At 40.1% G+C, this 15175-nt stretch overlaps 1 protein-coding gene across 2 annotated transcripts in view; it reads right to left on the minus strand.

Annotated features, from left to right (window-relative positions):
• The window catches only part of LOC126248583 (mitogen-activated protein kinase kinase kinase 1-like), a 182594-nt gene that overhangs the window by 13822 nt on the left and 153597 nt on the right, over positions 1-15175 (minus strand). For both annotated transcript variants that reach the window (XM_049949690.1, XM_049949691.1), the window contains exon 17: positions 7325-7465. In XM_049949690.1, coding sequence (XP_049805647.1) covers positions 7325-7465 — 141 coding nt within the window. The remainder of the gene's footprint in view (positions 1-7324; positions 7466-15175) is intronic.

The raw sequence follows: 15175 nt of genomic DNA on the forward strand, positions 1-15175 counted from the left end.
GTAAGGTACATGCACATCTCTGTACAGCTTGGGAAATGTTCTTTATTATAATGGTATATGTCATAGTGATTAATTCAACATGGTGCACGAGACACTGTCCTAGAATCTTAGTTTCACTCACTGACGTCACTAGAGAGATATTTCAGATTGGACGAGCTACCACTCTTTTTTTCTGAGCACTGCTCACTCATTCTGTAGAAGGAGCTAGCTCTTAGAATGAGTTAGGGTAGAGGTTGCTCATCTCTAAAAGCATGCGTCCACTAACAAGTGAACTTCTGCAAGACACTTACAGATGCAATTTCTGCATGTTCTTTGATGTGGAAACATCTCCAGCAAGTTTTGTTAACTTCCACAAGTGGCTTCCACGAGTTAGTGGAAAGAGTTTTTTTGCATCTTGCTGCAAGTACTTGGTAAACTTGTCAGTTGCCAGAAGTTTCTTACAAACTTGGTTGGTTGGTTGGTTTTGGGGAAGGAGACCAGACAGCGTGGTCATCGGTCTCATCGGATTAGGGAAGGATGGGGAAGGAAGTCGGCCGTGTCCTTTCAGAGAAACCATCCCGGCATTTGCCTGGAGTGATTTAGGGAAATCACGGAAAACCTAAATCAGGATGGCCGGACGCGGGATTGAACCGTCGTCCTCTCGAATACAAACTTGCAGAAGTTTTGAGTGTTCAATAGTGATACAAAAATGTCAGTGCCAAAAAGGAAAATGGTGCAAGGACAGATGGGCCTAAACAAATTAACCTCTCGAACCCCTACTAACGTATAATTGGCTGCCATCAGCCAATGAAGTCAGAAATGAATTTACCAATTACTTTGTTTCACCAGAAGTGGAAGTAGAATGATAGACAGCTTTAAATTGTAGTTGGTTTTTTAATGTTAGTGTAGATGTAGATTATCTTATTTTCAAATATTTGATTGTGCAATGTACAATTTGATTTTTGAAACTTACATACGACATTCTGAGCATGTTTTTAATTTGAGCAAAGTTCTCAGATTTTATTTCACTCAATAGTATTTCTTGATAACTTAAATAAGTATGCCTCTGTATCCATTTCTTCACCCAAACATTTCTTTTCTTCTTAACAAACTGTTTTTCATTATGATTTTTCTTCAGAAAATACTTGCAGCAAGTTCCTGAAATTAAGTTGCCCAAGATTTAATATCCCCACCAGCACATGAGACTAATAGTGGCTCGAAGTCATTACAGTCAGTGATTGAATGGCACCACCAGAGGCATGAGAGACAGGTCTCATGGGCCTGATTCCTGGTGGTACGGAGCTAGGCGAGTGGCTGGTAGCCAGCCGTATGAGCTCTTACAAATCTGCCTAGCTGCTATTTTGATAATGAGCAGGCTGTAGATTTTGACTTTCTGGTTACCTTTGTTGTCATTCCTTTCATGTTCAGCTCATGACAAGCTTGGCTGTGTTTATGGGTTACTCATTCATATCAGAAGATGACATAAAACAAGCAACTAGCAAAAGTAAGCTCGCACATGATTTTTTATTTTTATTTTTTTCTAATGTAAACACACCATCAAGTGCTCACAGAAGTTACTTGCTAGTGGACAAACAACTTAATTATTACTGCCTATCACCTACAGAAAAATGGCCTCATAGGTTATTTTAGAAGATGTCTGTAGATCTGCTCTCAGTGCATGATGATATCAGAGAGGCTCGTATACAACAATGCCTCTCATGGCACTCACATGTAAAACCAAGGCACTGTAGGTTTCACATCATAACTGAGAGATTGAAGCAAGAACTGTCTGCATTTCAACCTGGCAACACTCAGTTTGATTATATTCAACAACTGATAACCAGACATGAAGACACAATATCACTGGTCTGCATACAATCATGAGACACCTAGGGTAAAGACTGAATGTTGGCTATAAGCAACATTTGGACCTGGACACCTGTGTGGAAGGTGAGGATTATGTTTCAACGCCGTGGAGACAAAAGTGTAGAGATTTCATTCATGTCCTTTGTGTATTATCATAGTCCTTAAGAACAGATCAATGATAGGGCTTCCATTACAGTGAATATGATTGAAAGAAGTATCTCCAGTCAAGTGTCACAGTGACCATTAGGATATGACAACATAGCCAGAACATGCACTATGTGATCAAAAGTGTCTGGACACCTGGCTGAAAATGACTTACAAGTTCATGGCACCCTCCATTGGTAATGCTGGAATTCAATATGGTGTTGGCCCACCCTTAGCCCTGATGACAGCTTCCACTCTCGCAGGCATATGTTCAACCTGGTGCTGGAAGGTTTCTTGGGAAAAGGTGGCCCATTCTTCATGGACTGCTGCACTGAGGTTGGTGAGGCCTGGCACAACAACAGCGTTCCAAAACATCCCAAAGGTGCCCTATAGAACTCAGGTCAGAATTATGTGCAGGCCAGTCCATTACAGGGGTGTTACTATCGTGTAAACACTCCGCCAAAGGCCATGCATTATGAACAGGTGCTAGATCGTGTTAAAAGATGCAGTCGCCATCCATGAATTGCTCTTCAACAGTGGGAAGCAAGAAGGTACTTAAAATATCAATGTAGGCCTGTGCTGTGATAGTGCCATGCAAAACAACAAGGGGTGCAAGCCCCCTCCATGAAAAACATGGCCACACCATAACACCACCGCCTCCGAATTTTACTGTTGGTAGTACATATGCTGGCAGATGATGTCCACCGGGCATTCGCCATACCCACACCCTGCCATTAGACCGCAACACTGTGTACCGTGATTTGTCACTCCACAAAACGTTTTTCCACTGTTCAATCATCCAATGTTTATGCTCCTTACACCAAGCGAGGCATCGTTTGCCATTTACCAGCATGACATGTGGCTTATGAGCAGCCGCTCGACCATGAACTCGAAGTTTTCTCACCTCCTGCCTGTCATAGTATTTGCAGTGGATACTGATGCAGTCTGGAATTCCTGTGTGGTGGTCTGCCTATTACAGATTACGACCCTCTTCAACTGTCAGCAGTCTCTGTCAGTCAGCTGTATGTGTCCCTTCACGTTTCCACTTCACATCGTTCCACTCCACATCGGAAACAGTGGACCTATGGATGTTTAGGAGTGTGGAAATCTCGCATACAGACATATGACACAAGTGACACCCAATCACCTGACCACATTCGAAGTCCAGGAGTTCCGCAGAATGCCACATTCTGCTCTCTCACAATGTCTACTGACTACTGAGATCGCCGATATGGAGTACTTGGCACTAGGTGGTAGCACAATGCACCTAATACGAAAAACATATGTTTTTGGGGGTGTCCGGATATTTTTGATCACATAGTGTACGAATTGTTTGGCGTGCACAAACTAAGGACCACTGATTATATCCAGAAAGATAAGGTCCACCCTGAAATAGTGTGTGACTGTTTAGCAATGCCACATGCTGTGCATTGTTTGCCATGATGTAACGGTTATATCCAATGGTTGGCAGTGTACAGGCCACTGGTTCAATTCTCGTCTCTGATAATTGTTTATTGTTTAATATATGTGATTTATGGATGGTTTTAGGACTTACTTATGGAATACTGAATTTGGAACAACATTTCAAATATGCATAAATAAAGCCATTCTCTGCTGAGGCAGATAGTTTGGCTCCATCTGTACAGTCATGTGTGCTCAATACATGTGCTTTGAATGTGAATAGTTAATTCTTGTTGACAGACCTCCTCTGAGTGTTAATAAAAGCAGAAAGACAACACTACTGGAAATACAAACTGAAGATTACTATATAAAAATTGACTTTTTACTCATTTTTTAAATATTATGATTTTGTTTATACTATACATTAAGTGTGAACCTGAAATCTACTGACAAAATTTAATAGGTTATCCTGAGAGTGTTTCTGAGTATTTAGATATAAAGGACCCAGGGTCTGCAGTGGTTCATAAAAGAGCAATAATATAATTACGATTTATTCAGTTTGTTTTTGTGAAAATACCTTCACAACAGTGAAATAGCTTGTGATACAGAATCACCAAAATGTACAACACAAAACACAGATTAATGCAATAACCCCCAGAGCCAGAAGTGCCGTGAAGTGATTGGAACTGATGCAGAAACAGCTCAACATAATGTTGTTGTGCCACTCTTCTGTAGCATTCAGTTAACCCATACATGACGTGCACATCAGCCAGTTCTCAATCAGGAAGATGAAGATGTAGAACTTGCAGTAGCCAAATTTTGTATGGTTTCATGTGAAAATGTCGACACAATACATGCCATGGTCATCGAGGGCATGTCGATCTGTCCAGATGTACGGCGAATGGATTTTTGCGGTCTCCTTGTGAAGCAATGGTGGATGTGTTTGATGTTGTGTCAGACACTCGGGGACGGCCCAGCAATTTGCCCTTACACAAACAACCTGTTTCTGGGAATTGTTCATGCCATCGTCCAATGCTCTCTGCTGTAAGAGGATCCACACCATATCTAGTACGAAAGTCATGGTGAACAGTTATTACTGACCTGCACTGCACAAAACACAGAACACAAAACGCTTTTTGTTGGCCCGACATAATTTTTACTAGAACTGAAGTGGGCACACACTGCTGCTACCTAGCGCAAACCATGTAAAACTTGAGTGTTTGATTTTTCCAACAGTACATTGTTAATGCACGTATCTCAAATAACATAATAGTTATGAATTTTTAAAATTGGATGATTCTTTTTGATACACCCTGTATATAAAACAAGCTTGTAATTTTGTCTGTATAAGAGAACATTCCTATATGCTTTTAAAGTTAATTATGTCAGGTGTTTTAAATCACCAGGCAGTCGATTAAAATTTCTTTTCCCAGTATAAATCACAGCTTTCTTTTTGGCCAAAACCAACATCCATAAGGAATAAGAAAAAACAATCCATGCCCTAGTGCTGTATTTATGGATATTATTACGTCTCTTGAATTGCAATTTATCATTTACAAGAAGTTTAAATATGACGCCTGACAAATAAAGTGAAGCGCTCAGAAGACATGGTCGAATGCCAAAGTAACTTCGTACACATGCACATCATCAACGGGTATGTATATGATAAGAATTGCAATTCTCTCTGACAGGTGGGACGACCACTGGAGTGCATTAGTTTTCTTTGTGTTTAGTGTTGTTACCAAATCTGGTGGGGTATATAAGGGGTGTGAAGAGTGTCAGATGTTGAGGAATCACTGTGGAGGACACATGGATGCAGTGCACTCATTAGAGTCAGCTTTATCAACATTTGACAGAAATTGAAGGGGCCTCAGTGTGGATCTCCACTTGGCTAGTTGGTTGAATCATGCAATTTGCAATTTCCATATCTGTGGGGCATTCAGATGTGATAATGGCCTGATGTACCGTAGGCGAATGTGAGTGCAGGCATACTCGCCATCAAGATTCCGGCCCAACACGTCTCACCACCAGAGGGGAGGACTGCTGTACTGTGCACCAAGCACATAGTAATGCCCTCATATCAGTGCCTGCCATCAGAGAACAGGTGTATTCTCCCTGCAACATTCCACAACATTGGTTGGAGTCTAGCAGCAGCTAAACTAGGGAATTACTGTGTCATGTTCATGCTGCCGTTAACACCACAACACAAAAAGCTAAACTGGGAGTGGTGCCATGAAAAAGTATGGACTGCTAATGAATGGTTTTGCACGCTGTCCAGTGATGAATCATGATTCTGCACTATCCCAGATGACCATCACGGCTAAGTACAATGGTAAACTCAGGAGAGGTTCCACACTTCCAATGTTCTGGAGAGGCACGAGGGAACTCCAATGGCATAAAAGTAAGTCACAGACATCCTCCATCCTCACGTGTTATCTGTCATGTGACAGTATCACAGCACAATTTTTCAAAAGGACAATGGTCAACTATGCATGGCATGTATCTCTATGAACTGTCTGCCTAATGTTGAGGACATCTGTGGCCAGCAAGATCCCACTTCTGTCCCTGATGGAACATGAAGGGGGTCAAGCTCAGAGGTCAACAGCATCCCAGTAATAGTATTCAGGATGCCAAGCACCAGTCACGACAGTTCTGGGCCAGCTTGGCTCAGGAGACGATACAACAGCTTTAGGACACCCTTCACAACCAAATCAGTGCATGTACCAGGCCAGAGGGGGTGCAATGTCTTACTGATATATTGGCTCTTACTGTCAAGGTCTTCGTAAATTTGGTTTGATTTTGTAATCACTGAAATAACATCACATTCGCCCTGAACCGATAACGTCTCATTTCGTTTCCTCATCCCCTTCTGGTTGTTTCACTAGGCTGTGTGTGTGTGTGTGTGTGTGTGTGTGTGTGTGATGACACAACTCTTCTATTAATCTGTGAGTGGTCTCCTTTACTGTTAAATATTTATGATCTGCCACAGCTTTCCTTACCGTAAAAAGATTGTGTGGTTTTTTTGTTTGTTTTTTCGGTAAAAATGTATTTATGATACCACATAGTCCTCTCTTGAGTCAATGTATCAAATTCAACCCTTTCTGTAAAGAGGGAACGCAGATCTCCACAGTGTGGGTCTGGGAGTGATGCAAAATACTCACCTATGCCTGCCGTAACGCCTTCCATCAAACCACAAAATGTTTTCCTGCCACAAATTTCTTTAGCTGTGGGAATAAACGGAAATAAGATCATGTAAAATCTGGTGAATAAAAGGATGCTCCAGCAATTTGCAGTTCAAATTTCCTAATTTTCCGAATTTCAAAGCACTGCTGGGCAGTGGCTTGATGAATGATTTTTACAATTGCAGTCTAGGCCCTCTCTCTTGTATTTTTTTAATTCAGTTAGTCCAGAAGTATTTGTAAGTACAGCCTATTATCCTCCTTTTGTAAGGCAATCAATAAGAAGAATCCCTTTTGCATCCCAGAAAACACTGATCATAACCTTTGCAGCAGAAAAAGTCAACTTTTTCATTTTTGGTTCCCACCCATTGCTATGATGGCCATCTCAATTCTGGTATGTTTCGTAGTGGACCCAAACGTCATCCACAGAAAAGAAAAATTGGTGCACAAAATCAGTTGGTCCTTTCTCTCTCTATCTCTCTCTCTCTCTCTCTCTCTCTCTCTCTCACACACACACACACACACACACACACACACACACACACACCATCTTCAAAGTCTAAACATTGCCAGCAATTGTTCCATTGGGGAAAAGATAAGGGAAGAAGAACTACTGTACATTACATGTAATATGTATTTCAATTTTTAATTTTGGCTTTTATCGAAACAGCACTTGGATATTTATCCCTAAGTATTATAAAAAATTATAGAAATTAATATAAAACTTCCCAAAGATTAACTGGTAATATACCAACCTGTTTTACAGCCATTATGCCCCCAGACATTGTATCTCTAGCTTGAAAACAGGTGCTATATGCTCCCGTGCCAAGAGCTGGGCCTCTCTTCCAGTTAATACCTTCTATGTAAGAACGTGTGTTTAAGTGATGCCAGGTTACCTGCAAGTGAGGGAAGAAATTGAAACACATGTCTTGGGTTGACAGTACCGTTTACACCATTTACAGGATGAATACTGATTTTCAGAGATCTGGAGTTTGTAGTTTTTCCATTGAAATTTGTTCACAGGCATTTTTCAAATGAACACTAACTTACCTCCTTTTCAAAAGTAGATTTAAATAACATTTTTCTCCTACATTATTGCGAAGTCCAGATTCTTTGCCTTATGTTTGTTTACAGGAAACACACAGAAACTCCTGTATTTCCTTTCTGAAAGGGCAATAAGAATATTCATGCCGTACCAGGACAATGAGCGTTTTGGAAGAAGTAATACATAGAACAGATAAGGAATTCCTTGACTACTTGGAGAACAACATACAAAGCTGAATGAAGTGCATTCTGCAGCATGAGATACAGTATGTACATTATGTCAACAGAAAACGTATCAAATAACACTAGTGCTTCAATAACAGTACAGATTTAATGTGCAAAATCTTTATAATGCTGGACAAAATAGAGACCTATAAATACTGTGGTAAGTATTCGACATTCAAGTGGCAAACAAATATGATAAACGGCACAGTGACACCATAGTCTACTCAATGTTTTTTGAGGATGTTGCGGATACATAGGACCTTGTATTAACAAAACTGCTGGAGACAATTTGATGCAGTGCTTGGAAGCAAAGAGGAAAACCATGCAGGCCACAATAATTCCTCAGATGATATAGCACAACGCAGAAATATACAGACATTCTACATAAAATATCCACGTGTTTTAACATGCATGAATTATGTGCATAAATGTGTAACATGAGAAATCGAACAGAACCCCCACATTATCGTATTCCACATAATGCAAACATCAGCTTTGACATTTGTTGAACAGATGATGTGGGTGTTATGAAATGATTGCTGAAGACACTTGAGGGCTTGGGTACTGACTCTCTTGAAGGCCGAGTTGGTTCATGAGTCCATGACACACACCTTAAATACATCAAAACTTGTTCACTAGTCTTTTATGCAATTTATTCATTGACTCTTGATTTGATTTTCCTTAAGAGTAGAATGCAACCCAACCCCACTGGCCACATTATTCTGGGGTACAATGCATAATCAGAGATACTCAAGTTTCAAAGTAGTCACAGCAGTCTGATTTTCTACCACATCTACTAGTCCTCATTCTCTTTCCACAACCACATTAAGTGATTTCCATTATCCCTTTGTATGTCTTTCAACACTGGCCTATAGACTATTCACCACCAGTTATTCCTCACTACTGCACAGTCTATACAATTTCTTACAAAATGTATTGGATATACATTTCATCATGCCTTTCATAAGATTTTATCAGGTTATGATTTAGTGTGTTATAGTACAATACATTTCTATATTACAATATTCCTTACAATACCATCACCTCTGTTTATTCCAGGTCCTACTCCAAGGCACTATGACAAATAGTTTTTGTTAGACACATGACACATGGTTTCATGCTGCCGTAAACTGTATAAACCTAAACATAAATTCATTAAGATTATATTAAATTGACAGTTTTTTGCTCTTAAGCAATAGTGCTTTCAACATCATTTCCAACTATACATACGTGTGTGCAAAGGTAAAACCACACACACACACACACACACACACACACACACACACACATATATATATATATATATATATATATATTAATTCCTTCTTGACAGCTGTACCAAGCACCAACAACGATGCACTGAATAATAATTTGGAGAAGAATATTTGCGTTACGCTTATATATGTTGTGGTATTGACAGTGTCTTCATCAACCCCACACAGTGCGCCACTCACATCTCAGCTGAACAAAATACATTTAAAGAGGCTGTAAATGCGATACTGTGAGTCGCGCTCACTCCAGGGCTCTCTGTCTTCCTATGGCTGGTGCTATGAACACCACCAGAAGACACTGTCTTTGCTTCTACTCAATGCATAGAAATGTACTCGTCCATGTGTCTTTTTATGATGCAGCTCTCTGAGTTCTGTCCTGATATTGGAAGACTTGCAGTAAGACAACTACATACTAGCATGACACTACTGATAGTGGTTGAAACTGTTACCATGTGATCAACATTATTGTACAGGCAATTAAGTGTTTGATATATGAGAACCAGTGTGGAACAGACAACCAAGAAATCTAAATTATACATAACATACTTTACTTTGTACACAGTGTGCATAAAGTATCAATGTTTTATAAATTTATTAAATGTCTGTAATGTTTTATGTCTCTGCATATCAACTACAGACACAACAGACATTTCTCGAAATTAGGATGAGATGCAAGGCGGTGTCAGCAAACTAACTGAATTTCTTTTATTATTTTGAAGTGTGTGTACTTTTCTGTATAAAATGGCAACCATGGGAGAGCCACAACTTATTGCATTCATTCAGTTTCAGAGCCAGCAAATACAAATGTTAAACACTGCTTTTTCTGTCAAGCAGAATGCTGACACTGCTATAAATCAGGACCCCCACAGCAAGTATGCCAGCAAAAGAATCGTAAACTCTTTTACACATAAATCTAAAACTGAGAAAATTAATATAAGTGTGATATCACATTCTGAATCCTCACCCACCTCTCCTGACAATACTCACAGAATCCGTACACAACTGCAAAAATCACAGAGCTACACATACAGTGAAAAGTTTTGTTCATTCAAATTAGATATCCCCAAACAGACTAGCAGAAAAACCCTCCATCATTCACAAACAACACGAAGGCAGTCTTCACAATTACATTTAACCACAAACTGTTCATCTCTTTACAGATTTGCAATCAAATTATACTGTTTCAGTTAGACAAAGGTGCTTCAGTTACATTACTTAATCAGAATACATATGAGCAATTGGGACACCTCAGGCTTCAGAAATCCCATCTGCACCTCACAAGAGACAAAGATACAACTATATTACTGCCATTCACCATAGTCCATTCATGCTCAAGCCCCAAAATTTTTGGTATGGATGCATTTGATTTATTAGGTTTGGCTATTCAGGACAATATGCATGCTATCTATACTTACGTTTCTCATGCCATCATTAATAAATTGCGTGAAAAATATGGACATTTATTCAATGTCACATTGGGATGTGCAAAGGATTTCCAAGTGCACATTATGCTCAAGCACAGAGATCAAACAAAGTTCCACTGAGCACGTCCAGTGTCTCATGCCATTCACGGTGAAGTTGTTTCTGAACTCAAGAGACTAGAACAAATCTGTGTTTTCAAACCCATTTTAGTACGCCAATGGGCATCTCCTCTATTTATCACTTGAAAATCGAATGGGAAAAATCAGACTTTGTGCAGACTTTAAAGTCACAATCAACACTCAAACAGTTATTGATTCTTTCCTGCTTCCATGTATAGAGAAGGTTATAGATCACCTATCAGGTGGACAATTCTTTTTCAAAGTTGACTGAGCTTATGTTTATCTTCAACTTCCCCTGGACATGGCAACAACAATCAAAAAGTGTGTGGTGGTCAACAAGCATGACTGTTTGTATTAATATCAGCATGTTCCCTTCAGAAGTGCATCTACTCTGGGACTGTTTCAATGCTTTCTCGAACAAGTGACATCAAAAATGCCATCCTGTTCAAATTATTTAGATGTCATCATTGTTTTGGGACAAGCAGTGGAGCAGCCTCTCACAAATTAAGAATCTGTTTCAGGACTTACGTGAAATCTGCAGAAATGTTCATTTCTCAATACCAATCTCAATATCTGGGACACCTCATTGGCATCCATGGCGCTTGTCCCTCGACTAAGCATTTGGCGGGCATCCGGAGATTGTCTACTAAAAATGTATGGGAATGACAATCGGTTCTTGGAAAACTTACTTATTACATTAAATTCATTCCACATGTAGCACAAATTGTTGCACCCTTGCATCACACCCAAAATACAAATGTTCATTTCCAATTGACTGAAGAACGCGAATGATAATTTAAAAGGTCGAAAAATGCACTGTCTGGTCACCCAGGTCTTATTCATTACGATCCACAGAAAATGGTAGTACTTGCAGTTGATGCATCATCCCACGGAATAGGGGCAGTTTTATCTTACAAGGTTGTAAACTGTCGTAGTGGCCCCATAACAGGTAGAGGGCCCGCACAACAGAGAAGCAAGGTGGGCTGCCGACCTCCCTTCCAGAGCTCAGATCAAAACATCGCCAGTGGATGTAAACACTAACAGACTTTCCGCATAAACATGGAACTACTTCATGAAAAGCCATGTGTCAGTGATCCACCAATTGGAACAATCAGCATTATAAGCATGCTAGCAGAGTCAGACCGGCAGTGTGTACCTACAGCTAGGACAGCTCCAGCTAATACCTACGCCAGCTCTAGCATAGTAGACACTCGCCACAGCATTCAGTAGAATGTTGTATCTTTGTAATTGTGTAGAGCAGTAATTTGGTTATTACTTTCTTTTCACTGTCTTGCACTCTTATCTGGTTTTTGCCACCACAAAAATTGTTGTGCTTAATGTTGCTCTTGTTTTGGAAATTAGTGCACACCAAGAAGGCATTTTCAGTTATAACAAAGTGTGATCAAACGTGATTGTTAGTTCTTTTCTGCTGACCACAGGACACTACAGAAACAATGAAAGCCCCATAGCATTTGTGTCCAAGATGCTGAACAAGGGCCACGTCAACTACAGTCATCTGGAAAAGGAAACCTTAGCCATCATACACAGCCTCACAAAATTTTATCAACACCTACGCATAGCAGAAATTTTTTTCTCATGACTGATCATAAGCCATTGATTGCTCATTTTCTATGAAAAATGTGCCTGGTTATACAGCAAAGAAGTTGCAATGTTGGTCATTAGCTTTTTTGTATTACCAGTATTAAATTCTTTAATGCCTTATGACTCAACATGTCTGTGTTTACATGTTGAGTCATAAGGCATTAAAGAATTTTAAAATTGGTAATATAAAAGAGCTAATGACCAACATTGCAACTTCTTTATCTACGGGAAATAATTGGGATTTCGACGCATAAGAAATTTCTTCAGATTGATCATTCTGATTTGCACACACTGCATGCTGTTCCCACTGTTTCTCGACTGAACAGGATCAATCACTAAAATAGCTACATTCAGATGGGTGGGTCTCATAATCTGAAATCAATTTCATGTGCAGTGGAATGAAAATACCATGCTCAATGCAACTGCCTTCCTCTTCAGAATGGAGTAATTTTATTGCATACTCCTAATGAACAAATATAATTCTGATTCCCATACCTCTGCAACAAAATTTTTGGAACTTTTACAGAGAGGACCATGGGGAATCATTAAAACTAAGCAGCTAGCATGCCAGCATTGTATGTGCCTCAGTCTTCATAAGCAGGCTGATCAGATGACTGCCCACTGCCACATATGTGCGGACATGGTACTTGGCAATCCATCTCTACTGATTTTGCTGGTCAGTTTTGGAACACACAGGGCCTAATTTTCATCCATGCATACAGTAGATATCATTTGGTCATTCCAACGAAATCGACAATTGTGTTAGCACTATCAAGCATTTGCTTCTGTCTTTTGTTTAGAAGGTTCACCTCAAACGTTCATTTTGGACAATAGTCTGCAGTTTTCTTTTTTGGAATTTCAACAAATTTTCCAGCACAGTGCGTCACCATATTCGAATGGTTCTGTTCTCTCTTCAACCAAAGAGAGAGTCCGAATGTTTCATTCAAACTTTGAAGGCTCAGCTGTCCAAACTTTGTGCTTTGCACTTGAGGGAAAATGCGTTGTTGTTATTTCTCAGCAACTATCACACTCTGCCTTTATAGGGCACTTCAGCAGCAAAATTGTTAAATGGTCATCATCACTGCACTTAGTTGCATCTATTTTACCCTTCACATCCTGCTTGAATGCCAACTTCGCAACCAAGTTCCACATGAAAGACAAAGTTTTCTATTGTATCCATTACAAGATTCACAACTGGGAATCCGGCATTGTCACTAAGGCAACATGGCAAAACAGGCACCCATCAACAGCACCAAAACCAGCTTTGTTTTTATGATTGTTGTGGCCTTGTTGTAGATTTTCGTTTTTCGAAATTGTTACCTGCAAAACAGACTGCTGCCTCCGAGCAGCTTTTGCCAGTGCCTGACATAAAGGCACACGGGTCAACGGATAACTCTGCCATGGAGAGTGACCCCCACCTGCCTACATAGCTGCTGCATCAATTGCATCCATTGCTATTCACAGCAATGTCAGTCAGACATCGAGCCTCTATCAGCTTCACAGTCTTTGGTGTCCACAGCAGTACCACTACTGTACTAACATGACCATCCTACCTCCAGTTTTTTGGCAGAAGTTCCTGGTGGTTCACAAGGTGAATGTTGAGACATGGGTTGACTGGTGATGTCTGCAATCATGCCACATCAAACTCTATCCGGTTCACCACTGCACAGACCTTACCCATGTCATCACCACACTCACACTATGTGAGGACAGTGTACAGTTTTGAGGGGAAGGAATGTGGTATTAATGGTACCTTTGTTGACCGCATAGCGCGCCATGTGCTACTCGCATCTCCATGGATGAGGGTGCATTTAAACAGGACACCTGAGTGTTTCCATGAGCCACACTCTCTCTGGGGCTCATCATTTTCCTATGGGTTGCTCTACAGAAGCAACCCAAAGATGCTGTCTTTGCTTCTACTCACAGCATGGAAATGTATCCATCCACATGTATTTTCAGATGCCACACTCTGAGCTCCACCAGACCTCGGAGGACTTGTAGTGAGACAACTATGTACTAGCATGATGCTATTGATATGCAGTGGTTGAAACTGTTAGCACATGATCAACAATACTGTACAGACAATTCAATGATTTATACAGGATGTATAAAAACGACAAACTTAGGGACAGGCTCCTTACACCAAAACAAGAAAGAAAAGTGTAGTAAACATGGCCTCTGAAATGCATAACTTGAGAGCTAATGAGCACATGTTCAGTGTAAGAGATGTGTTTCACACTAGCAAAGATGAACAAATGCTCATAGCCAGGGCCAGAAAATGTAGCATCTATTTTTGGCAAAATTCCCATCTATTTTTGTAACAATTTGGATCTATATTCTTTGTTTGTAAATGATTAAACAGAAAAATTAAAAAGGTTGTCACACTACATGAGTGAAGACAAACAAATTATTAGTTCTTCGAAAGTGACTGTGAAAAAAGTGCTGATAGCGAACTGTTTGACAGGAATGCTTGCTTTTGCAAAAACTCCAACCTTTTGTGGGCATTCATAGCCCTGCAACTCATGCTTGACAGCGCTACAGATAGAACTGACAAGGCACTTAGCGTAGAAGTAGAACTGAAGGTATGGCAACTCAATTTTAATGCTAGGGGAAGGATTTAAATGCTCTCGAAGAACATTACAAACTTCGTTTTCCGATCGCTATAGCGCAAAGGGCGGGCACTACAGGTTATAGTCACAGATGGCTATGACCATAAAGAGACTAGAATTTTGACTGCCAGAAGGGAAGGAGCAGTGCCAGGAAACATACTCCACCTCCATTTCACTGGGCAGCTGCCTAAAGCAGAACTGACACATTGTCTCATGGATTGCCGATCTCTTCTTGTGTACTAAGGATCGTAATTGAAATCCATGATGGACCTGGATTAGTCTCTTCACTTATTTCAAAATAAAAAAGGAAAACA

The sequence above is a fragment of the Schistocerca nitens genome, chromosome 3, assembly GCF_023898315.1.
Source record: "Schistocerca nitens isolate TAMUIC-IGC-003100 chromosome 3, iqSchNite1.1, whole genome shotgun sequence".
Lineage (NCBI taxonomy): Eukaryota > Metazoa > Arthropoda > Insecta > Orthoptera > Acrididae > Schistocerca > Schistocerca nitens.